We start from the raw sequence: 25,112 nt of genomic DNA, 5'->3' as shown, positions 1-25,112 counted from the left end.
CAGTGTCAGTCCCCTGACCGGGGCGAAAACCCGTTTGGGAATCGCCCAGGAGGGAGTTGGCCTCCAAAAAGCCCGAAAGGCGACTATTCACCAACTTCTCCGCCACCTTACTGAGGCCAGGCAGCAGGGAGATAGGCCTAAAGTTGGCAAGGTCGGCAGGGTCCAGATTTGGCTTCTTCAAAAGAGCCTTGACGACCGCACCTTTCCAACTGGGGGGTACCAGTCCTTGGGTGAGAGACAGGTTTATAAGGTCCGTCACAGGGCCGCCGATGGTAGGGGCTACCTGCTTTAGATATTTCATGGGTGCAGGGTCTTTCGGAGAGCCACTTTTCATAGTCGTCAAGACTGAAAGGACTTCCTCCACAGTGACAGGACCAGGAGAAACCAACTCTGCTGATCGCACCCTTGGCTGAGGGCTTGAGCTGCCACCGGAGGAGACCTCCTCCGATTGCCGGGGAAGGGATGCAAGGATATTATCAATTTTCGTTTTAAAGAAAAAGGCCAGTTCTGAGCATTTCTCACGTGGGTCCTCGTGAATGACCTGAGGTTCGGGGGTTTCAGTAGTTCTTTAATGACCCTAAATGACTCTTTCGAGGAGTTGGCCGCAAGGCCTATTCTCTCCTCAAAGAATCCGGATTTTGCTACCCGAATAGCAGATTTGTAGGTACTCAGAGCCGCCCGATATGCTTTCCGGCTCGTTTCACTCCAATCTCTCCTCCAAGTCCGCTCTAACCTCTTGCAGCCCTTCCTCAATGTTCTCAGCTAGAATGTGTACCAAGGCGCCGATCCCACTCTCTTCCCCCTGGTAAGTTGTTTCTTTTTGGGGAGGAGGGCATCCAACGAGTTAGTGATCCAGATGTTTAAATTCGCATCTGCGACTAGCGGATTAGACCCAAGGGGAGGCCGGGTCGCCTCCAGATGAACCGCCCAAATATCCACTGGGAGCCTCGACCAAGCTCTTTCCACAGTATGAACCCTAGGGACCAGCGCAGCTGGGATGTCAAACTGCCACAATGCAGGAACCAAAAAATGGTCTGTCCAGGGCAGCGCCAGCGCTGGGAGTGATTTAAGGTGGTCCGAGTTAGAGAATATAGGGTCCAACAAGTGGCCCTTCTCGTGGGTAGCACCCGAGTTGGCCAGGTTGATCCCAAAAGCTTTGAGGTCACTTAGCAGATCTGCTCCCAGGGAGTTAGAGGGGTCATCAAGATGGATGTTGAAATCCCCTAGAGCAACGAAGTTGGCCGTTGAGGAAGCGAGAAGTGCAATTGTTTCTAGAAAAGAGTTGGAAAAATTTCCCAGGGTTCCAGGTGGGCGATAGATCAGCAATCCTGCCATGGACGCAGTAGATGTTAAGCGGAGAGAGAACTGGCAGCTCTCACAGTCACTCACCCCTCCGTTCTGAACCTTACAAACTAGCGTATCTCTATAGAGGATAGCAATTCCTCCTCCCCTCCCCACAGGCCTGTCCAGATGAGAAATGAGGAAACCTGGGGGGAGTGCTCTGGCCATGTCAGGGCCCGAGCTACCCAAGGTTACTGGTTGATCGCTGCCATCCAGGCTGATGGGGTGGCGTTTCCACCCTCATGGTTCTTCATCTGCTCTCAGTTCAATGTCTGGTTTTCTAGCCTCCAGCTACAGGACCGCAGGTAGCCCCCTTCCACTATCTGGGGGAGCTGTCCTCGCCCTCTTTTTTGACCATGCTACAACCAGGGACATCCAAAATGGATACCTCTGGCCTCAGAACACAGATGCTGAGATGTTACCACTGTGTCACACGCTCGCTGTATATGCCCTGCACATACACAAAGAAGGTCGTCACTAGGTTCTGGATTTCACCTTGCAGTGGAATTTTACATGAGTGGTCAGTAAACCACGCGATCGCTGATGCAAGGAAAAACATCTGATCACACTACAAACCACTGTACACCGTAGAAACTACTTTATGTGATACACCCAGGACACGTAGAGTACTCCATGGCCTACTTTGAGGGCCTGCTTGGTGCTCCATTTCAAGTCACGACCAGTCCTGGATGTCAGGTTGTCAGGAACAGGCCTAGGTTTCTGTACACATGCTAGATAAAGTCCGGATACCAGTTTCACATGCATTTAGGCAGTCAAGGCAGGAGAACTCCATGAAGTGGATATTCCCGCCCCAAAAATGATAGCAGACTAAGTTATTGAGAAAAAGGATGCATACCCTCGCCGACATAAGTTGGCATGTTTCATCATAGGTTGTGCTCCCTCTCCAGCAAAAATTGGTGCTTAGCAGGTTCATTGAGCTCTTCGTTTGAACTGTTTTTCGGTAATATGAGAAGTGTCATGATCAGTTAAAACTGTATTGCGAATGGGCTCGGTACTTTTTTTTTTTGTGAATGAATGTATGTACTTTATTTGATAAAATTTTATCATAAAAGTATACACATCCTTTACAATATAAAAAGAACCACCAATCCATTCGTACATACAATTGTGCGTTAAAAATACAAAAGTATTACTTTAAAAATAGTATATACAATAAAAACAGAAATTAAAAATCACATAAAAGCAGCATAGCATAATCCGTATAAAATCATCTATGGGGGAGATTGCTTTATCCTACGCAGGCGAGTCTGCCAGGCGCTGCCCAGGAATTTTGCTACCCCACAGACCATAGCTAGAGAAGACGTATCTGTGGTAAAAACCCTCAAGGCCATCTTATGACACCTAAGGCCTAGCTCCTTACATAGTGGTTTTAACCCTGTCTTCCTTGCACCCCTATATGCTGGCATGCAAAGAGGAGATGAGCCATGGACTACTTAGGGGCTGCACACCCAGGGCAGGATATTACTGGGGAACTTGGCTTTTTCCACCCTGCAGTAATTTCATTCACCGGGAGGGTCCCGAACCTTAGTTTTAAATAGAGTGATCTGTCCAGGGGTTTTTGTATAAAGTCAAGGAACGGTTCGAGTTTCCTTACGGGTTTAAACTCTAGGAACCGCTCTGTAAGGGTACCCCTTTTGCCTCTACACAAGTCCTCCTCCTGTACCCAGTCCCAATATAGTTTCTTCATTACTTGCTTTGGGGGTGGAGTTTGGCTAGCCCATATTTCATTCAAACCTAGTTTTAAAACCAGCTGTCTAAGGTTACTCAACCACTTAATCTTATTACCCGAGTTGAGTAAGATTAGTTCATCCAAGACAGCCGCATACTTTGAAAGTTCTGGGGTCCTTCTAAGACGTACCCACAAAAGTAGCTGGCGCAGACAAACTATGTCTTTCAGAGAGCGGCTACCCGTATCTTGTCGTAGGGGTATTACCGGAGTAGAGATGGGGAGTGACACCAATTCTCTCAGGAACCTATTTTATGATGTCACTAGATCGGTTGTATTCTCGAACCCCCACAGCTCAGATCCATAGACTGCCGAAGGCAGGGCTTGACCTTCGTACACCGCGAGAGCCGGGGCTACAGGTTTACTCATAGACTCTCGCTGTTCCGTAGGATCGCTCCTGAAACTCGTTTGTGATTTAAAAGCATTTTAGCCAAATTATCCTTCCAAGTCATCCTACTATTAACCCTTACCCCCAAATAGTCGAATGAGTCTATCAGCTCCAAAGGGGTACCGTTAAGGGAGACATTGTTCTTGAATCTTTTTGAAGGCGAGATGGCCATAAGCTTCGTCTTGGTAGTGTTGATAACAAGACCTCTATCCTCACAAAACGAGCTAAAGCGATCCAACGGCTCTGTACTTAGTTTTAATGATATCAGGACACCTACCTTATCTCTAAAACAGGTCAAAATGCTTGTTTTGCAAAAGCATTATAGGGATTTTGTCAGGACCAATAAAACCCTTCTATATGGCTTGCCTTAACCTCTCTAACCTTCAGTGTGGTGTAGGGGGAAATTCAAATGTAACCTGTCAGCGAGGGTAATCGGGTACACCGGATGTTATCCTGTAAGCATTAGGCATGAGAAGCGTTAAATTAAACACATGATGACTCCTGGTCCCTAAAGACATGTTACTATCTTACTAGAAAAAGAGTTGAAACTCCTGGTGCCCCATGATATAATAACTACCATCACTCAACACCATTCACATGTTCACTACAATCCAAAGAAGTAAGGTGGACCATGTATGTTTTCTATTGCACTTGAGCTTAAATCTGTACTAGAGTCCAGGCTCAATTTGAGCTTGGATTTTAAGTTTACATCAGATTTATTTTTATCCCAGCACCCCCTCCACCAGACAAAAAGTGTGCAGGTGGATTCCTGGCCTTTCCCCCTCGATGTCAGAAAATACTCATAAGAGGAACTCTGAGAGGTAAATAATTTAAGAAGTCCCTCTGGTATCTACACCACTAATGTCTGACTTTCCAAACTGGCTCCAGTGGGATCACGGACAGAATAACGTAACAAAAATATCGAGCGGACAGAATATTGTGTCAAAAATATCGAGGACCAAAATATGGCAAAGTGCAAATAGGTAAGTATAGATTATAGATTCACGATTCTTAACTCCACATCTGCGTACTTTGAAGATATATATATATATATATATACATTTATATATATATATATCAAGCAAGATAAATATATGTGAAGTTATATATAGTAAACCTTTGTAGGGACTGTCGCAAGCAGGTGTGTCACTTATGTTTGGACCGCGACTCCAAGTAGTGCGAGAAGTATCATTGCATGCATCCACAGGTGATCTGGAATCGCAAAGTCAAGCTGTACATCACCTAGCACCCCAGAAAGTCACGCAAGTCCTGTCCAATGTTGAGAGTGTGGACCCACATCAATAACCGAACTTCTTCACAGCCCAAATCTTTGGGTAATTCCAAGTCCAAGAAGAAATGTAAGAAGTTCAAACAAGACTCATTTCAGTCTTGCCACTGTACCTCTGAGAAGTTGCGAGGGCGTTAAAGTACCCATCGATCTCGTCCCCTCTTCGCTGCCCAGGAGCTAATCCTATAACTTATCAGATGCACCCCAAATTTCCAGGACCTTGATTCTTTCAAGGAAACCATGTTGTGGATCTTTGTCACCCTGCTGGCTCCCTCTGCTGTGTGTTGGGGGCCCCATGGATCCACAGAGGCCTCCAGCTGAGCTGGTGGATCATCTTTGCTGCCTTCTGTTCCTTTAAAACCCATTTCAGGTTCAGTCTAACTCCAGAGTTAACTCTATGACCGGCACCAAGATCCATGTCATTCCTGCCACGTTAACGGCGGCCCCGCCGCTGAGGATGAAACCGATTCTATTGTCCTGTCAGTCTCTGAATCAAATCTGTTTCCACCCCGACTGAACTAGAATCCTGGAATAGTTGTGATGCACCTAACCCCAGTTCACTCTGATTCAGAGAAAACAGCACCTTCGGCTTGGGGCCAACTCCAACTTCATGGATCAGGTTCAGAACAAACTCAACCATCCTTTAGCGATGATGGGGCTGAATTTCTCGCACAATATGACAACAATTTCTGTTTGGACCTTTAAGAGGTCAGTGGCTTGGACACTTTCCCAGACATGGGACTGGGTTCTCCCCGGGTCCTTCAATGGAAGAGACCACCTCATTTGCCGCGGTCATAAGTCTGATGACCTCAGCAGTTGAAGTCCTGAATTTCCAGTTCCAGTCTGTTGAGGTGAAAATTGAAGATTAGCAGCCTGGTTAAACCTCGTCCAAGCCCTTCCTTCCATTCAGCGAAGGCCTGACTGCCACTCTCATGGGCATCTGTGCTAAACCAAGTTCCTGCCCAGGTATAAATAGAAAGGTAGCACAACGCCACAGACCTGCTCCAAGTGACCTTTTGTTTTTGCTGCAAAATCTTGGGAGCCAGATCTCTCTGCTTCCACTAGCAGGATTAACCCAAACTCATTCCCTATGACTTCCCTGAATAGAGAGTTGAAGAGAATTGATACTTACGGGAAACATGTGTATTCCTCGCTTAGAGTCACCTTTCAATCGGACAGAGCCAGCTACTTGCGGGGAGGCACTCCATTGCAGTATGGAACATGTTGCTGAGATCTTACCAGCAGACTTGGAGGAATTCTGTGCCAACATGGCTCAAACTAATGAGGATGGCTAGAATGTAGCCAAATACATCTTAAGGTGAGACTTATAAATGACTGACTGTTTAGGCAGAACTAGCATGGTACTCCAGTGCCACGCATGGATGAGTTCCACCGAATTCTCAGGTGACATCCCGGCATCCCTCACGCATATGCCTTTTCACGGGTCTCCCCTCTTTTGCAAAAAGGCCAATTCTGCCCAGGTGCTTTTTAAAGAAAGGAGAGCCACACCACGCTTCCTATGTCTCTCCACATGCAATGGAATATCCCCAACAATCTACTTTTTAGGACTCTCCAAATCTCCCTCAGTGATTTCCCCTTGCTATCTGTGTCTGCCTGGAGCTCAGTGCTCCAAGCCTGGCACAAGAAAGCTGGCAGTCCGTGGTTGTCATGTCTAGCACCTAAATGTAGAAAAGTCTTCCCATATTTGCCGGTCTTCTCCTCAGATTTGTCCGAATCCTGAAACTGCTAAAATCCCTCATTTTCAGTTTTTCTTGGCAGGGTCGATTATCCGTTGGGGTCAGTTATGTGTTTTTCAATCAAGTTTACAATTTCCTAGCTGGCAATGACCTGGGTGAAAATTTAGTTATATAAAGCTGCAAGATTGTGGTAAATTATGTTCTCGCATACATGCATTTTTTGTGTGTGGAAAAGGATGGTTTAGATGTTAGTGAATTCTTCCCACAGGCCAGGTTGTAGTCCATATTATGCTCAGAACAAAAGTGGTCATAGTTCAATGGTAACCATTTTCAACTGATTGCCCTGATTCCCCTCCGTTTCCAGGTCCGATCAGACGCTCTAGATATGGACTCCCCAGCGGCTGCAGCCCTCCTGACCTGCTGGAGGAAGAAAGTCTTTGCTTTGATGGTGCAACTGAAGGCACAGGAGCTTAACCAGGAGAACGACGCGCGGCACATCCATAGCAAGGTGCGAAGGGGTTTGCCTGGGTGGTGGTGAAGGAAGGCTGTATTCTGGGGAGTATGGAGGTGGGTAGCATGCTGTGAGAATGGACTGTTTCAAAGAGTTAATCTGGGTCCACAAAGTTTGTCACCTCTAGCACAAGATGGCATATGAATTACAGAGCTTGTAAGCTCTAGGAACTGAGGCCTCCGGGAATCAGTACTAGGATACAGAGCCAGTCACTCTTGGACATTTGTCGTATTTGGAATAGCACAACTAAAGCCTTGTCACCTCTGAGACAGGACAGTTCTAGAATAGGAGCGGGGACAAGGAGCCCGTCAATTCTAATAGTAGATGTTACCTTGAGTACCATGAAGATACAAATCCTTTCACCTCCTGGGTTTGGGTTTTGGCTAGGCACCTTTAGAAATGGATACCGTGTAGTCTGGAGAGGTATAACATTCACTTCTAGGGATGGGTGGTATCAGCCTGTCACCACAATGTTTGGATGCCTTTGGATCTGGCAGAGAGAGAACCTGTCACATCTTAAACGGGATAGCTTGGGGACGGGCACAGCACTACAGAACCTGTTGCGGTTTGAACTGGATGAAGCTATCTCATGAGACAGCTGTGATCTCCTCCCTCTCTTTTCTTGTACATCAGATCGCGGAGCTGGAGGAAGAGCTGCAAGAGAGTAATCGGAAACAAGCTGTGCTACTCCACAGCCTACAGGACAAGACGGCCCAGCTAGAGATGGAGAAGGTCAGCAACAAGGTAAACTCTTGCACCTTTGCCACTTATGCTGTACACACTCCTAGTGCAAGGGAAGCTTGCACAACTGTTGCCACTTATGCTGTATCCACTCTAGTTGCAAGGGTTGCTTGCACTACTGCTGCCTGTGCTGTACCTGTAGCGTGCCTCAGGGAAATTTGCATTGCTGCTCACCATGTTGTATTGTGCTGTACGTGTGAGGAAGCATGCACTACTGTTGTGTATTCTGTACCCCTTTTATATAAAGTTTTAAATTGCCTTTCTTTGAAACTTTGCTTAGTTTTAACAAGTTTTAAAGTTTTACTGTTTTCCCTTTCATTGTGTTGGGTGTGATATTTTGTTTGCCCCTCGGCTTGTTTAGGTGCTGCTTGTGCTTTGCCTGTTTTCTTTGTATGAGAGAAAGGTGAACTGTTGGTGGCAGTGCTGTACAGGCTCTGTGTGAATGGAGCTTGTTTGTGAGGGATATATTCATTTCTGTTCCTTGTGCTGTATCTGGTGTGTACCCGAGAAATGCTTGAACTACTGTTGCAACTATGTATCTTTTGTGTGCCTGGGAAACAGACACAGAGAAGTTGATCCCTCCCTCACATGGGTAAAACTTTTATTTCTCCTACACAGACACTACAGGAGGACCTCACTCGAACCCGGGCTGGGGTTTCGGGAGTCCTGCAAAGAGCAGAGCGAACAGAGGAGGCACTGCAGCACCTGGAGAAAATTGTGGGCAGGTAAGAAAGTCACTGTTTGTAAATCAAAGTTAGGGAACAAGAGAAGATTATCGTCACTTTGTAGAAGGAAGAGAGGAGTTTGCTTACTTAAATAGCAGGGTGCACTCATCTCACTGCGGGTGGGAGATGGGGCCTGCAGACAGTGTGGCAGATTCCACCAGCGTCCTAGGGGCGTAGCTTGAGTCCACAGATTAAACATCAGAACACTTCAGACTGTTTAGTAGCACAGAAGGTGAACTGGAGTTGTCTTTAACAACTCACAACTTGGAACTAGTGTACAAAGGTAGGCTTATGAACCATTTGATGTTTTTGCATACCAATTGTTTGATTTGATTTGTGATTTTGTAAAGCGCTCATCTGCCCTTGGGCGTCTTGGCGCTGTGGATAAGACATGATGTCCTGAGACTTGATGAGGGTTAGTTTATCGGGACTTGAATAGCCATGTTTTAATTGCTTTCCTAAATGACATTAGGGAGGTACTGTTTTTGATTGCGAGAGGGAGTTGATTCCAATCTTTGGCGGCATGTAGCAGGAAGCTTCTGCCCCCCCACCTAGTTTGTTTAAACCTAGGAACTTGTATCAGTTTTGCCTGGCTGGACCGTAGATCTCTTGTGGGGACGTATGGCTTGAGGTGTGTCCTAAGGAACAAAGATCCTGAACCTTGGAGCGCTTTATATGTTAAACATAGTGATTTGAATCTAATTCGTTTTGCCAGGGGGAGCCAGTGTAGCGTGTCGAGATGGTGCGATATATGCTCTGATCTCGGGATGTTTACAATCAGTCGTGCTGCTGAGTTTTGCAAGCGTTGTAATTTGGTCAGGTATTGGGCTTGCATCCCGGCATATAATGCATTACCGTAGTCGAGTCTTGATAGGGCTAAGGTGGTCAGCACCGTTTTTCGGGAGTCCATGGGGATGTATGGCACAAGTTTCCTGATCAGTTTTAAGATGAACCACATCGTGGATACTAGTTTGTTGGTTTGGGCCTCAAAAGTGAGTCTGTTGTCTTGTAGGATGCCTAGATTTTTGACTTTGGCCACCGGTGATGGACAGTTGCCAAGATCTTCCGGCCACCAGTCTGGGGACCAAATTCCTGTATTTGTTCCCAGTAGCATAACCTCACTCTTATCCCCGCTTAATCTTAGGCAATTTTGCTCCATCCACAGGCTTACCAGCTTCGTGCAATTTTTTAAGTTATTTGCCGTGTCTGAGGTGTTATTTTTAATGGAGACTACAATTTGCGTATGACATTGGCAAAAAGCCACATGCCCTGATGATTTCGGCTAGCGGTGTTACGTATAGGTTGAAGAGAGTGGGCTCAGCGAGGACCCCTGCGGGACCCCACATGGGGAGTTAAAAGGTTTAGATTTTTTCTCACCCAATTCTACTGTGAATGTTCTGTTGTCCAGGAAGGATGCCAACAACTTTCTAGCATCTTGGTGGACTCCTGCTGCTGTTAGTCGGTCCAGGAGCGTACCATGGTTCACCGTATCAAAGGCCGCTGACAGGTCTAATAATATCAAAGCGGCCTACCCCCCAGCGTCCAGCACGCACCTGAGCTCTTCCACTGCCATCAGCAAGGCTGTTTCGGTGCCGTGCCCTTCACGGAAACCGTACTGTGAGGGATCCAGGATGTTTGTTTCGGTAATAAATTGGGCAAGTTGTTTATTTAACAGTTTCTCAACTACCTTGGCACCAAAAGGAATTCTAGCTATTGGCCTATAGTTTCCGGGTTCTTCTGGGTCCAGATTGGGTTTTTTCATAAGGGGTAGGACTGATGTTGATTTCCAGACGGTGGGGTAGGTGCCTGAGTTCAATATGTGTTCCAGAAGGCCGATCAATCGCTCACTGTACAGCTCTGGGAAGAAATGAAATATTTTCGGTGGGCATGGGTCTGAATATGCCCCCGATTTAGTCGCCATAACAATCTGGTGAACCTGTTCCTTCTCAGGGAGGCAACATTTGAACTCTGGTTTTAAGGTTGTATTAGTAGCTAAGTCCTTGGTTTGGTCGTTATTGTCCTGTGTAGGAGATTGTGATTTGGTCGATTTTAAAAGATTCATAGACCCGGGTCCCTTTGTCAATAAAAAATTGACCCAGAGTGTTGCAGAACTCTGTAGTGGCTGGCATATTGGTGTTAGCTTTTACTTTGGCTAGTTGTTTTATTGTTAAGAATAATTCTTGACTAGAGTTTTTTGCTTCCTCTATTTTCTGGATAAAATACTGGCTTTTTGCGGTAAAGATCATTTTTTTGTATACGTTCAGGGAAATCATGTATTCAGTTCTGCTGTCTGGGCTGTAGTTTATTCTCCATGTCCTTTCTAGTTTCCTGCATATTCGCTTCTGGGCCCTGAGATTTTCTGAAAACCAGGGTTGGGATGGTTGTTTTTTCCTGAAGGTCGCCTTTTTTAGTGGTACTGCTGTTTTTATGGCCGATGTTATCCAATTAGAGATTTGGTCAGTGGCCATGTTACATTCCTCAGGTAATGTGGGGATATGTGATGCTAGGTGGTCTCGTAGTTTAAGGGTGTCTATCCTGGACCAGTCTAGATATGAAGTAGGTATGTTTTGTATCTGGGGAGACGCTATTCCTACTATATTATCTAGGGTTAAAGAAAATATAATGATTTTGTGATCCGACCAAGGGACGGGGAGGCAGTCAATTATTTTAATGTATTTGTTAGAGGTGAAGATACCGTCTAGAGTGTGTCCTGCTTTGTGTGTGTCCGTATGGACTAGCTGTTCTAGGGCCAGATTATTTAATGTATCAGTCAACGCTGCTGTTCCAGTATTGTCGCTTTTTTCAAGATGGAGGTTAAAATCTCCCAAGATGGTAAAGTCGGGGTATTGCACGCTGGATTCTAAGAAGGGGTTTAGTGTGGCTGTCAGGTCAGTTTTGGCTTTAGGCGGTCTGTAGACCAAAAGACCATTAAAGGTATAGTTTTGTGTTAATTTAATGTGGAAGGACAGCGTTTCGCAGTGCGGGGTGCTGCCTAGGGCGCAACTCTTCATCTGTAGTTCATTTCTGGCGATGATAGCTAGGCCTCCCCCACCCCCCCGTTTCTTTTTCCGACCCTCGTCTTCATTTTGTGGTGTGATAAATGTTTGAGGCAGGAGACATTTTGGGATCTCCTATGAACTGGAGTTAATGCAGGTTTAAGGCCTGCAAGGGACCACAGACCTTTGTCCCTGCATTAACATTCCCTGCATTCTGATTTCTTTGTAAAGCAGCCCCTCTGCTGCTGACAGGTCAGCTTTAAAAAGAATAATTTAGCATACATGGGATGGCATTCAGAGGTATGGTCCTATCGACCGCTGTCTTCTCCCTTGATGCCAGCCGTCACCTTTCACAAAGTGGGTGCTGCCCCATGGCACAGCCTTCTACATTGCAAATGGATTAGCACCCCATGTTGACTTCCCGTATCTTGTGACTGCACTTGTGGTTGTAGAGTGTTGGTACATAGCATTTTGCTGTGAATGAGATGAGAGAGTGCTTTCCATGACCCCTTGTCCTTGCCATTCAGAATGAATCATCGAAGGCACCCTCTCGGGCAGAAAGGCCTTTCTGACTGTCCAAATTCTTTTGGTACATTGCTACTTGCCTACTTGTGATTGCCTAGAGGGAAGTCTACTGGGCTCAGTACTCGTGTTCCTTGCCCCTCATACATGACTGAACGACCGAGTTAGAAAATTACAAGCACCATCAAACAACCTTAAGCTAGTTTTGTAAAGCATCATGTAACCAAGGGTTTTGCTCCTGCTAGTACTCTGCTTGAGGTTCAGAATGTAAGGGGCACTGGGCCATGATGACAGGGGTTAGTGTAGTCTCCTAATTCCACATTGTGTGTAGAGGATAACTAGCAGTCTGAATTCTATATCATTCCCGGTTGTAAGAATGCAGTACATCGAAAATCAGCGAGGAGTAATCCGCGATGAGTAAATGGTCTGACATGCTTGGAGAGACTTTAACAAGGGAATGTACACAGCAACATCTCCTTGCTACGGCATTGGACATGGAGATTCATTTTCTCTGGGCAAATCCACTTTGGATAGTACATGGTGAGCAAACGTTGTTCCTAGGTCTCACCGAACATTCTTCCTTTGTCATCTGAGATGTTTTCATATCATCCCACAAATATTACACAGAACAATAATCTTTATTTTCCCCTATGCGCTTTTGAGGCCCATAGTTTTCTGGGCATCATTTGGATCACTAAGAGGCCTTGAGATACAATCTGACACCTATCTAGACTGGATGAGGGCTCCCACTCTCCAATGCCTTGTAGCTCTTAGCACTCATCGAGATCCCAGTTTTAACCTAGAGGCACAAGAGGACTTGAAATACTATCTGACACCTCTCTAGAGCAGAGGATGGCTTCTACTCTCCAGTGCCTTATTGCTCTCATCACTGTTATCGTGATCCCAGTTGTTCTCTGGTTCAGGCATGTGTGCTGACACACATATCTTTGTAGACTTTTTATGAACGCTACACCCCTACATGTAGTAACCTTAAGTAAAGAAGGAATCGGCATACACTGTGTTGATAGCTTCTTCTATTTATAGTGGAATGTACATATTGGGACTGAATTCTTTTCTTCATCTGTTTTTCAAAGTCTGACGTTAAGGTCTGAGTGCAACATGAAAAAAGAACCTTCTCTTGAGTGTCTTTCTCCCCCATGCCTCAAACACTAACCCCCGAGACAGTTGTTTAGTTCAGATATATGTATTCCAACTATAGGATTATCGTTTACAGTGTTGTGTATTGAAGCCCAGACATGTGTCTGCATTGTGTCAGTATTCCTACAGGGTTCACTACCATGGGGCCTTCTTTTTGGTCACCGACTGCTTAGTAAAAGGCACAAGCCCAGCACAATCAGGGTTTTGTTAATGGGCTATTACATTGTCGGCACAGGCTTGGCTAAGAACCTGAATATCTGATGGTGGGTTGGACTATTTCTCTTGCCATATGTCATATAAACTTAGGCTTCCGCAGGCCAAATTTGCAGCTTTCTAAATTAGTAAGAAGCCCTTAAAGGGGTCTCTAGCCTTTTCTGTAGTGAGTGCTACTTCTGATGAGTGAAAATCAAAGTGAGCTACTCAAGGATAACTTGCGCATTGTTACCAGTCACCCCCATGCACATCTTAATTGCCTTTAAGCCAGATGCTATCGTTTGAACAAAATACTTTGATTAGGGGCACTAAGACAGGGCTGCCAAGTGTGTCAGTGAACTTGTGGTCTTCGGGGATGCATGAACATGTTTTCGTATGAATGGTATATTTGTGTACAGGTGACGGAGAGACTGTGTTGTATAGACGTGTGGCACTGGATATACCTTTCGTCATATTTGGCACCGTTACATGTATAACACAAATGGGAGAAATTTAAAGTGCAAAAAAATGTTCAGCAAAAATGCTCAGATTAAGGAACTTTTTCTGCGCTTTTACTTCCTCCAACTTAAAATAATGGCTGTATTTATCACTTATAAATATGTCACAATATCGAGAAAATTAAGCTGAAGTTAACTGTGTTTATGTGGATTCCATAAATGTCATCATTTCAATGTTCTCCCATTTCCAAGTGTCAAATTCACAAACACCAAACACCAAGCATTTTACTCCCAGTGGTCTAAAGACATGATGCCATATTTATAACAGAAAAATACATTTGGTTAAGTGGGAATAATGCTAAGTGAATAAACATGCTTCATAAGACATTAAGAGGTATTTGGCTTAATTGAAAGTGGAGAAAGACATTAATACTTAATGTTTCATAGAAAAAGTTTTCTTCACTTTACATTTTTCCCATTTGAAAAACATTACAATTCTTTTACTTATAAATATGTCTCAGTGTCTACTGGCCACTGGGAGCAAAATGCCTGCTGCTTGTAAATACAACACTATAAAATGGGAGAAAATTAAAATGAAGAGTTAAATCATTACGGTAAATTTTTATTTTCTCCCATTTAAAAGCATTCAGAAACTTCATTTTGTTCTCACGCTCCAATATTGAATCGACAAGGGCTTTTATTTAAGAGTTAAAACTTCCGTGCTTCAGTGCTTGTCTCCTCCGAGACCTAGCGTGGCCCATAAATCGGACTGAGCCCTGCTCCTTATCAGGCTCTACTGTCTGCAGCCTGATAATAATAATTTAAGTAAATGCACCCTTCCATTAATGTTGAAAGAGAATGTTACCCTGCACTAATTTAACAAGCATTTACAATGCAATAGGTCTCGGGTTAATTAAGTTTGAGCTATTGGCATTGCTTAATATTGCAACACCAATTGAACCAAAAGTCTATAAATTGTAGGCCAAAAAAATGTGTATTTATTTTTGTAGCAGTGGTGGCATGCTGCGCTTTAGATGAATATGTTTGAAAGTAAAGTGCGCCATACTGCGATTGCTACAATAGTTATTTGTGGATGCGTTAACAATTGATGTGTGCACTGATGGCTGGTGGTGTGTGTGCCTGTAGAAATTGTGCACTGTGGTGTGTGTGCCTGGTGGAAGTGTGCACTGCCGGCTGGTGGTGTGTGTGCCTGGTGGAAGCGTGTACTGACGGTTGGTGGTGTGTGTCTGATGAAAACGTGCACTGACAGCTGGTGGTGTTTTGGCCTGGTAAAATCGTGCACTGACGGCTGGTGGTGTTTGTGCCCAGTGAAAGCGTGCACTGACGACTGATGGTGCCTGTGCCTGGTGAAAGTGTGCACTGACAGTGTGGTTGTGTGTGTGGGGTGGTGTGTGTGGTTTTGTGTGTGTGTGGTTGTGTGTGTGTGTGTGTGGTTGTGTGTGTGTATGGCTGTGTGTGTGTGGTTGTGTGTGTGTATGGCTGTGTGTGTGTGGCTGTGTGTGTGTATGGCTGTGTGTGTGTGGCTGTGTGTGTGTGTGGCTGTGTGTGGCTGTGTGTGTGGCTGTGTGTGGCTGTGTGTGTGTGGCGGCTGTGTGTGTGGCGGCTGTGTGTGTGGCGGCTGTGTGTGTGGCGGCTGTGTGTGTGGCGGCTGTGTGTGTGTGGCGGCTGTGTGTGTGTGGCGGCTGTGTGTGTGTGGCGGCTGTGTGTGTGTGTGGCTGTGTGTGTGGCTGTGTGTGTGTGTGTGGCTGTGTGTGTGTGTGGCTGTGTGTGTGTGGCTGTGTGTGGCTGTGTGTGTGTGGCTGTGTGTGTGTGGCTGTGTGTGTGTGGCTGTGTGTGTGTGTGGTTGTGCGTCTCGAGCTGTGAATCCTTTTAAATACAAGCATTTGCAATGCAATAGGTCTCGCATTTGCGAGAGTTTAAGCTATTGGCATTCATTAAAGAAAAGAGTGCCTACAGACTAAATAAGACATATATTGTATAACAACAGAAGTAAAAGGGCCACCAGTCCTCATGAGAGGTTACAAATGAAGGAAAGGCGGTACTAAGGAGTGACTAACAAGCCTATTAACGAATCAGAAGCCAGCATTTACAAATGACAATGACCCAAGCCAATGACAAATATGGGCGGAGAATGAGCGGAGCTTCAAGTCCATACTCTAATACAGCATGCCTCGCAGAGCAGCGCATGTGCTGCTCAGGCTCAACCTAAAAAAGGGCCCAGGTGACACTGTACACAAACAATTAAAAGAGAACACTTCACTCCATCTCTCAGATCGCCACCTTTTAAAATGTAGACCTTAAATGATTTGTCATGAGAGGGATGCAAAATGCAAAGCGACACTTCTCCATTGGCAGTTTATCAGAGAATGATGGAGCACACGCATGCATCTCAAATGATCCTGGATCACACTATGTGTGTATCTGTTCATCTGGGTCTTGTGAGCTTATTTGAAGTGTGTCAGGTGGACTGCCAGGTAGATGGAGGCCCTGGCCTCTACCCTACTCGTAGAGGACCTACTGTTACATTTAGAGATCCTTGCCTGGCTCTCCGGGAACATGATGCAGTGAATGCATCTGCTGGTGCAGCAGAGGCCCGGAAGGCAGTTCTGAATGCCAAGTGTGTGTCTTGTTTGTTTCTCCTGCTAAGATTTAATTTTTAGTTTTGCTGAGAAAAACTTCTTAATCAGGAGTTTGTTTCAGCAAAAACAAAATATCCCTACTCACTCCTTGTACGTTTGGTCAGTTTTTTCCCCTGCACTAATCTACCACACCAAGTAAGGCCTACCTGGACAGGGAAAATCAATGAAGCTCACTGCTTGTTGCGATGGGCGGGTATACCACCACTGTGACCTGGAAGGCCAATGGGGGACGGATCATCACATGAAGGGTTTCAGATGGGGTACCTTGCTGAGTCTCACTGTTGGAAACTCCATGAACCCTCATCTCCAACTCTAAACGATTTAGATGAACCACAAGTTTGCTGGGGCAGGATGACTAACAAATTTTGGATGTGAGCCCATCTTTCAAAACTCTAAATGGAGCTCTTATGCTCTACAGAAAGCTTTATAGTGCTGTGTTGGATTAGCAATTGTGGAGTATGCTTCCTTTCCCCCACCGTTCCTTAACCAAACGGCACATAGAAAACAAGTGTTTCTTGCAGGCTGGTGGTGGGCAGGACCAACCTCTACCAGGTAATATCTTTTGCAGGTATCTGGTAGTGGGCCTGCTGGTAGCGCCTTTTTAGGTCGAGCTCTCTCGACCTATTGTCATTGAGTTGCTCCTCAAGGGAGATAGATTGGTGCACGAGCGCCGATTGCACATCGTGCACGAGCGCCGATTTCACATCGTGGACGCACGCGCACCCCTCCCCCCCCCCCCCCCCCCCGCCGTGCACATCTTTTGCTCCACATTCCACATTCACAGCGGCAGCCTCTCACAATCACGCACGCACACGCGCGTGCACACACGCTGACACACACACACACACACACACACACACATACACATTCTCCCCCCCCCCTCTCTGCCCCCCCACCAACTCACCTGGCTCTTTCCGCGTGTCCCTCTTCCTCTGCAGCGGGTCAGTGTAGGCAGCAGGCAGCCTCGGAGGTCTGCGTGTCTTCTCTGGCGATCCGATGTGCACGCTCACGGCGACGTGCGCTCCCGCTGCGCTGTTTCGCGCCCGGCGATCCCCAGCGTGACGACTTTGGGCAGCATGTGCAGGCATTGCCGCATCGATCAGCCAGTAGTACAGTACTACTATGAGTCTGTGACTGTCTGGTAGCAAACAGCACCAGGCCCCCGCCTAATTGAACAAATCCGTTATTAAACCGAGGCTGAGCAAAGGCAGTGCAGCCAGTGTGTCCCCACCGGCCGACCCACCACCATTAACGGTAAGACGCTAAGTAGAAAACAACTGACTTACTGCACTAGTACCTAAGCTAACTATTTCAATATATTGATAAATATGCTGTGCCTAAACCAACACTGTTTATTCTTTGTTAGCGTGGGATATATTGATGGCTCACAAATGTAAACTGGTGCTGCACAAGACCTTCAGCGTGTTGCTTCAAACTGGCTGCGTATAGAGAAGGGGAATTAGGGCACGGGACAAGCTGTAGGGAGGAGTCAGTTTTCTGTGCACTTTTTTGACCTGTCACTATAAGGACATTTACCTGTTATTGACGTGGCACATCCCATCGTAATCATAATGCTAACGAGAAAAGCGCCTATAGCGGCCAATGTGCCATGTTGGCAGAACTATGTGTAACGCCATATATATTGCGATTAGTATCGCCTGCGTTTTGTATTGGTCGTTTCTTACACATGCATCCCATGTACAACTTTCTGCACATCTAGATGTTTGCAAGATGGGGAGAAAGTTGTACATGGGATGCATGAGTAAGAAACGATTTTCTTGACGATGACCGATGCAGATGACTCGTGGAACAGTGCTGGTGTTACATTATTTCAGCTCTATGAGGGGCGCCTGTCGGCATGCTGTCATAATGACTTTCTTTGTTTCTCCATTGTAAGCCGGCTGCACTGCTACTAAAATATTACAGGAACCACGTATATCTTATTTGTTTCTGCTCTGTGTGTGTGCGCTTCTGTTCACTTCGACTGAGTTTTCAATAGACTTGTGCAAAAGGTTACAATAAACTGTGCGTGCCTTTTCTCTTGGTGACTTCTTCTCAGGTCTCAAACATTTTAAACAGCATTTTAAGGACATCTTCAGGAGCCTGCGATCGATTCCTTTTCGTAGCGTGGGCGTGGCTGCCGGTAGAATCGAAATGTTGACTTGGGTTGTTTCTCAAAGAGGCCAGGACAGTATATGCATCCATGAACTGCTGGGCGCTATTTATTATTTTCATGTGTTATTTTCTTTCGTTACATCCAATGTAGCTCCTACAGACGTTTACCCTGGGGTTTTTTTGTGTTTTTTTTTGGGGGGGGGGGCCATTAGGAGGAAGTGGAGAGGTTCAAGGCTTGCAGATATGTTTTGATCGTATTATTTGGGTACAAAGCCCAGGTACCGGCAGCACAGTTAAAATATTTTAGTGCATACCTATTCATTTTCATTTATGGTTTTATTTTAGATTTGTTTTTATTTATTCTCAAACCTTTTACTGTCTGTACACAAGATGCGTCACCTCCATGATCCTAAAATGTGCAGCCATACAGAAGTGGTTTAATAGCACATTGGTGTCTATTATTGAAGTAGAGGTGTTACAAGATAATATTCATCATCCTGATACGTGCACCCAATGCATCACCACCTACCTGAACTCCCATTGATTTTTTTCTTAGAACACTGTATTTTTATGATACGGTTCTATAAGGACCATAGTACATTGTCTGCTGTTCCTCGGATAGTTAGGATGAAGGATGCATCTGCTACAGCCTCCTGCATGACTTGGACACAGCACATGCTCCTACAGATGTGTACCTCTTGTTATGTACTTTTTAGTGTGACAGTGTAAATTATGACACACCCTTCCCCGTTAACACACAATTGGTGGCTGCCAACCTTACATTCTAGCCAGGCAGGTTTGGGCTAATAGCCAACATTGCTACAGCTCTCCCATCGGACCCGTCCATGCGTGGCCTTTCACCCTCGAGGTCTAAGTATGTCTGTCCCATTCCTTACACCGCCGCCCGCTACACCCTTCCTCCCCTAGAAAGGCACATTCAACTTACTTTTTTAAAACAGTAAGTGCCATGGCCCTTGTTCTTTTGACTGCTTCTGGGTGTGTGCTTCTGATTCTGATCCTCACCCCTCTCCCTAAAGGTTAGCAAGAGCACGTCATTTGAGGGAACAATATATCGCTTAGCAGTGTCAGTTCACAGAGGCATTTCGTGGCAGGCACCGATAGTCTGTCTGGAAACCACCAGATCACAAGCATCTGCAATGCAATTGGTTTCGCATTTACACAAGTTTGAGCTATTGGCATTTTAAATGACCATGCCTTTTATTTATGTTTTGGTTTTAAAAACATAAATAAAGGGCATTGTCATTTACAATACCAATAGCTCAAAGTAGCGTAAATGCGACACCTATTGCATTGCAAATGCTTGTATTATTTCTTTCTAGCCCCGTATGCCATTTTCTGCCTCATGACAGCAGGGAGCAGCTCTATTATCACCTTCACAGAGCTGTCTGAAAATGTGAGAGGCAATTTGATTTTGCTCAACCACAGGGAGAGCGGATTAGAAAAACTACAGAATATACAGAAATTGACTAGAAGGGTTTCTGCTTTAAAATACTCGGAGGTGTCTTGTTTGAGCATGTACTTCAATTGTAATGTAGGATAAATTGATAATAAAACACAATTTATGGAAGTTATATTTTTATTTTTTGTGCTGCAGGAGTAGCAATTGCATCGCTTCCTAAAATGCATATTTCTTTTCTGTACTTGAGGGGGGCAGTTGCACAATTCGTATTGGAGAATATTAAGAAGGTTCTTGTCATATCAAGTCAAATTTATATTGCTGTGACTTCGAATAATTTTTAAATCAGCTATTATAGTCAACCCCTTCGTGACAGGCAGCCCTTATTATTGAGCTAAATTGGGGTTTCGCCTAAACCTCGTTCCCATCATCCTCTCAACTGCAGGGACATGAGCAGCAATGAAATGAGCAGCTTTTTTGTCGGTCATTGTTAATGGGAGAAATAGTCAGTCTGCTTATGTGATACATTTTCACTCTGTTGTGGAGGATCCAGATGTATCTTTACAATCTGCTGTTTTTCACCCATGTATGGTCCAAAACACACTATGGGGCCTTTTTTAAACGTTTGTCAATGTGAAACAGTATTTTTTTACCAAATACAACTCGCTGGTGTTTTGTAGCCTTGTTTAAATGGTATAATTTTAAGTATGAATTAATACAGCCATTTTGTTTTTAGTCCAACATTTAGAGATTGTTGTCGATTTCCTAGTCACTCCTTAATGGTTGTCATATCTCTGACCTCTGGATCAGTTGCTGGGTCATTGTTGCCTTCTGTATTTGAAAGACATTTTCATATTCATGTTAATCTGGAACTTTACCATGCAGCCAGATTTTGACAACTTAGTTTATGCAAAATTAGAGCTCAGGTTCCTGAGGCTTTCCCATCTGTGATTACAGTATCAATATTTAGACACTTTTGTAAGGAAATTCTATGGAATACAGTGAGTGCCTTTCTCTAATTTATGTAAGTTTTTATTTTGAAAAATAGGAGAGAGATGTACATTTCCTTCCTTTGCTCTAATGAGCATTTGTGATTTTTGAGATTGACAGTGTCCACAAAACCAGAGTAGTTGCTTGTCTACTGTCGAAATATTTTCAAAGTCTCTCTTTAGCCTAGCAAAGGGCACAGAGATGCCACTATAGCAGCAGATTGTGTGGTATACAACTGCCAGTTAACATTCACAATAATTGGAGCACTGTAAGACCCATAGGATCGCTGAATTAGTGTCTAGTGGATGACTTGAACTTCTCTTGGGTGGGTTATGTGCTTGGTGGCATGAGTTTAGCTTGATAAACCAGATGCAAGAAGAATAATCAGTCCTGCCAATGGAGGGGTATGAAGGAGGGGTGGGTAATACCTCTGTGAAAGTGTAGTCAGCAGAACCTGTCTAAATAGGGCTCATTCCATTTCAGGTAATTCTTGAACATTTGGCAAATTCGTTGTGTTCTCAATGTTTGATTAAGCATTTCATGAAGTGAATGACTAGTGGCTGGCCTCGTTCATATATTTTTTTTAAATCAGAGTTCAGTGTAGTTGATCTGAGCAATTGTACTTGATTTCAAATTGTTGGTGCTAATGTATTAAGGTTTTGAAGATAATTGCCCTAGAAGGTCTTGTGCAGGTTGTACAATCGGTCAACATCATGGTAGTGGTTGAGTATATGTGAATTCAGTTAATGTATATGCTGGCCACTTGAGTCTGTATCTCTGAAACTGTTGTATGCTCAGTAATATTGCTGTAGTCTAGTCCCAAGAGGACCAGATATCTGTTAAGGTCTATGAAGGGAGCAGGATAACTACGTTTTCAATAAGGCGAGTTAATAACGATTGATGGGAGCCATGTTCACTTTGCAGGCAGGATTAAATCAGCAATTTAGAGTAACAATTTTCTGATGTGAGTGCACTAGGTCATGGACTGACCGTTTTTAGGTCTCGGCCTGCGTAGGCTGCACTTGCGCAGTCTCGCTGGTGAGACATTTTGTTTTACAGTATGGGGGGTTGAACCCGCCCCTCTTCTCCATTGGCTGGCTTCCTAAACCGAGGCCAGCCATTGGAGGAGAGGGGCGTCACTCCGTTCAAGCCCGGATTTGGGGGGGTGTTTTTTACGTTCTTTCTATTTTCTTTCTCTCCTCTTCCAATTGGCTGGAATTTTACATTCCAGCCAATGGGAAGAGGAGAGAATGAAAAACACGCCCCCCAGTCCTAAAATGTCAGGGCTTTTTCGGGAGCCATTTCTGCTGGAACGCCACCGGATGAAGTAGAGAAGCTGCCGAGTCCTCCGGTGAGTGCTCGCTTTTCTTGCCTCTGTTCCCTGATTGTGTCCGTTTTCTGGCGTCTGCCCCCTCGTTGTTCTTGCTTTCCTGCCCCCTCGTTCTATGTGCTTGCTCTCCTGCCCCCTCGTTCTTTGTGCTTGCTCTCCTGCCCCCTCGTTCTTTGTGCTTGCTCTCCTGCCCCCTCGTTCTTTGTGCTTGCTCTCCTGCCCCCTCGTTGGTTGTGCTTGCTCTCCTGCACCTCGTTCTTTGTGCTTGCTCTCCTGCACCTCGTTCTTTGTGCTTGCTCTCCTGCCCCCTCGCTCGTTGTGCTTGCTCTCCTGCCCCCTGGCTGTGCTTGCTCTCCTGTCCCCTGTTTGTGCTTGCTCTCCTGCCCCCTGGTTGTGCTTGCTTTCCTGCCCCCTGTTCCCTCGTTGTGATTGTATTTTCAGGCCTCTGTTCCCTGTGTGTGTGTCTGTGTGTGTGTGTGACTCTGTGTGTCTCTGTGTGTGTGTGACTCTGTGTGTCTCTGTGTGTGTGTGTCTCTGTGTGTGTGTGTGTGGCTCTGTGTGTGTGTGTGTGTGTGTGTGTGTGTGTGTGCTCTGTGTGTGTTTGGCTCTGTGTGTGTGTGTGTGGCTCTGTGTGTGTGTGGCTCTGTGTGTGTGTGGCTCTGTGTGTGTGGGGCTCTGTGTGTGTGTGGGGCTCTGTGTGTGTGTGGGGCTCTGTGTGTGTGTGGGGCTCTGTGTGTGTGTGGGGCTCTGTGTGTGTGTGGGGCTCTGTGTGTGTGTGGGGCTCTGTGTGTGTGTGGGGCTCTGTGTGTGTGTGGGGCTCTGTGTGTGTGTGGGGCTCTGTGTGTGTGTGGGGCTCTGTGTGTGTGTGGGGCTCTGTGTGTGTGTGGGGCTCTGTGTGTGTGTGGGGCTCTGTGTGTGGGGCTCTGTGTGTGTGTGGGTGGCTCTGTGTGTGTGTGGGTGGCTCTGTGTGTGTGTGGGTGGCTCTGTGTGGGTGGCTCTATGTGAATGACTCTGTGTGGGTGGCTTTGTATGTGTGTGTGGGTGGCTTTGTGTGTGTGGCCCTGTGTGGGTGCAAATGCAATAGGTCTCGCATTTGCGAGCGATTAAGCTATTGGCATTGTAAATTACTATGCCATTTATTTATGTTTTAAAAACAAAAAACATAAATAAAAATAATGTCATGAGCTATGCCAATAGCTCTAACTTTAAGAATGGCGAGACCATTGCATTGTAAATGCTTGTTTTCCCTTGTTGGCACCTGTTCAAAGTCGGTAATCTCTAACCCGGCAAATCCTTCTTTTTCTGTGTTTTGTTCCATCTTTCAAAACGGATTGCTGAAGGAAAAGGCTGAATGCAAGTCTATTCGACATACACATGGACCTTCTATGATGGAAACTGGTGTATTATATTGGGTATGGGTTTGTAGCTGGCTTTTTGCTGACCTACAGGCCTCAACTCTAACCCGGATTGCTCACACCACTCTGTCTTGAGTTGCTTAGGAAGTGGTTGTCATACTCATCGACCGGATGCCAATGTTTAATATTCAGGAATCTGCAATCTATCGTTTTTGTAGGGTAACCACCTCACTCCAGGTCATTACCGACACTGTCTTGAGTCCTTAGCTTTTCAGCTACAAATCATTGACTTCAAGTGTGTTAGCTTCAGTAGTTCAATGGAACTAAAAGACTACCACACCCAGAATGCATTTGGCTACCATTCAAACTTCTAGGACTGGAAAAACTGTCCACAATGACCTGGAAGGAGAGGGTCACTTGATGTATTAGCTGCCATAATATACATTTACCCTTTTATATCCCAACGGGTGTCCAGTTTAGGTTGTGAAGTGGAGTATGTGTGATAAAGTGAAAAAACCCTTCAAAAATGGTGTATCATGCATGTAACATAACCGGAACATATCTGTGAAAATCTAAAATAGACCGGTAAGGAGAGACATCATTTAGATGAAAGAGGCTGCGGCGTACCCCGAATCATTAGGCCTTTCAAGTCCAGCACACACACCTGTTTAGAGTGGAATTTCAAAAAAGAAGTCTTAAAGCTTGTTTACGGGCAGACATCAACAAAGGCCGCCACACCCACGGAAATAACAAGCACCTACCTCTCAGTGCCCTCACTGCGTTGCGAAACTTCTCGATGCCGGCCCGGTAGAGAGCAGTGATCGGCGCGCGGCGGGGACGCTGGCGCCGTGAGCGCGACTGAATCCGCGCGTGGCCAGCACTTGTCGCTCCCTCTCCCATTAGGAATGCTGGGCGCGTGCCCAGCTCTTGTCTCCTTTTTGGCGGATTTGGCGACTGACACGATTACAGTAGTTCTCTGCCGAGAACGCGCTTCGCGCGTCTCTAGGCCGAGACCTAAAAATGAACTCAAGGCTGCAGGCTAATGCATCCACAGCTTGAACAGCGGAGTTTTAGCTCTGCATTTCACGCTAATTCCAACAAATCCTGGTCCTGCGCAATGCTCCCCAGCGCCACCCGTTGCGTAATGCCACTGTGTTGCAGATCCAGACAAATTGCTAAAAGTGGGGGTGCACCAGTTCCATGAAGTCCAATAGACTAAGTGTGATGTAAAAAAAATCCTTTATTTCAAAATCTTTTTTTCAAATGTTCAGTAGAAAAATTAAGCTCAGCCAACACATTTTGTTCCCGCTAGGAGAACTTCATCAGGGCTGAAAATATCATACAAAAAGACGAACATCAAAATAAAAACACAAATGCGTTCCAACTTAAATACGTAAAGAAAAAAGCACAGGACTCAAACACAAAACCACAAAAATTTCAAAAATATCCTTGGAGATGTTACAAACTAGACATGCACAAAC

General features: G+C 45.4%; 1 protein-coding gene across 1 annotated transcript in view; it reads left to right on the top strand.

Annotated features, from left to right (window-relative positions):
- The window catches only part of CCHCR1 (coiled-coil alpha-helical rod protein 1), a 149,439-nt gene that overhangs the window by 51,811 nt on the left and 72,516 nt on the right, over positions 1 to 25,112 (top strand). Inside the window, exons 8-10 of the mRNA XM_078641730.1 lie at positions 6,826 to 6,969; positions 7,606 to 7,716; positions 8,332 to 8,438. Coding sequence (XP_078497856.1) covers positions 6,826 to 6,969; positions 7,606 to 7,716; positions 8,332 to 8,438 — 362 coding nt within the window. The remainder of the gene's footprint in view (positions 1 to 6,825; positions 6,970 to 7,605; positions 7,717 to 8,331; positions 8,439 to 25,112) is intronic.

Source organism: Lissotriton helveticus, chromosome 5_1 (genome assembly GCF_964261635.1).
Source record: "Lissotriton helveticus chromosome 5_1, aLisHel1.1, whole genome shotgun sequence".
NCBI classification, from domain to species: domain Eukaryota; kingdom Metazoa; phylum Chordata; class Amphibia; order Caudata; family Salamandridae; genus Lissotriton; species Lissotriton helveticus.
Note: the sequence above shows the minus strand (reverse complement) of the source record. Positions and strands in the feature narration are given on the sequence as shown.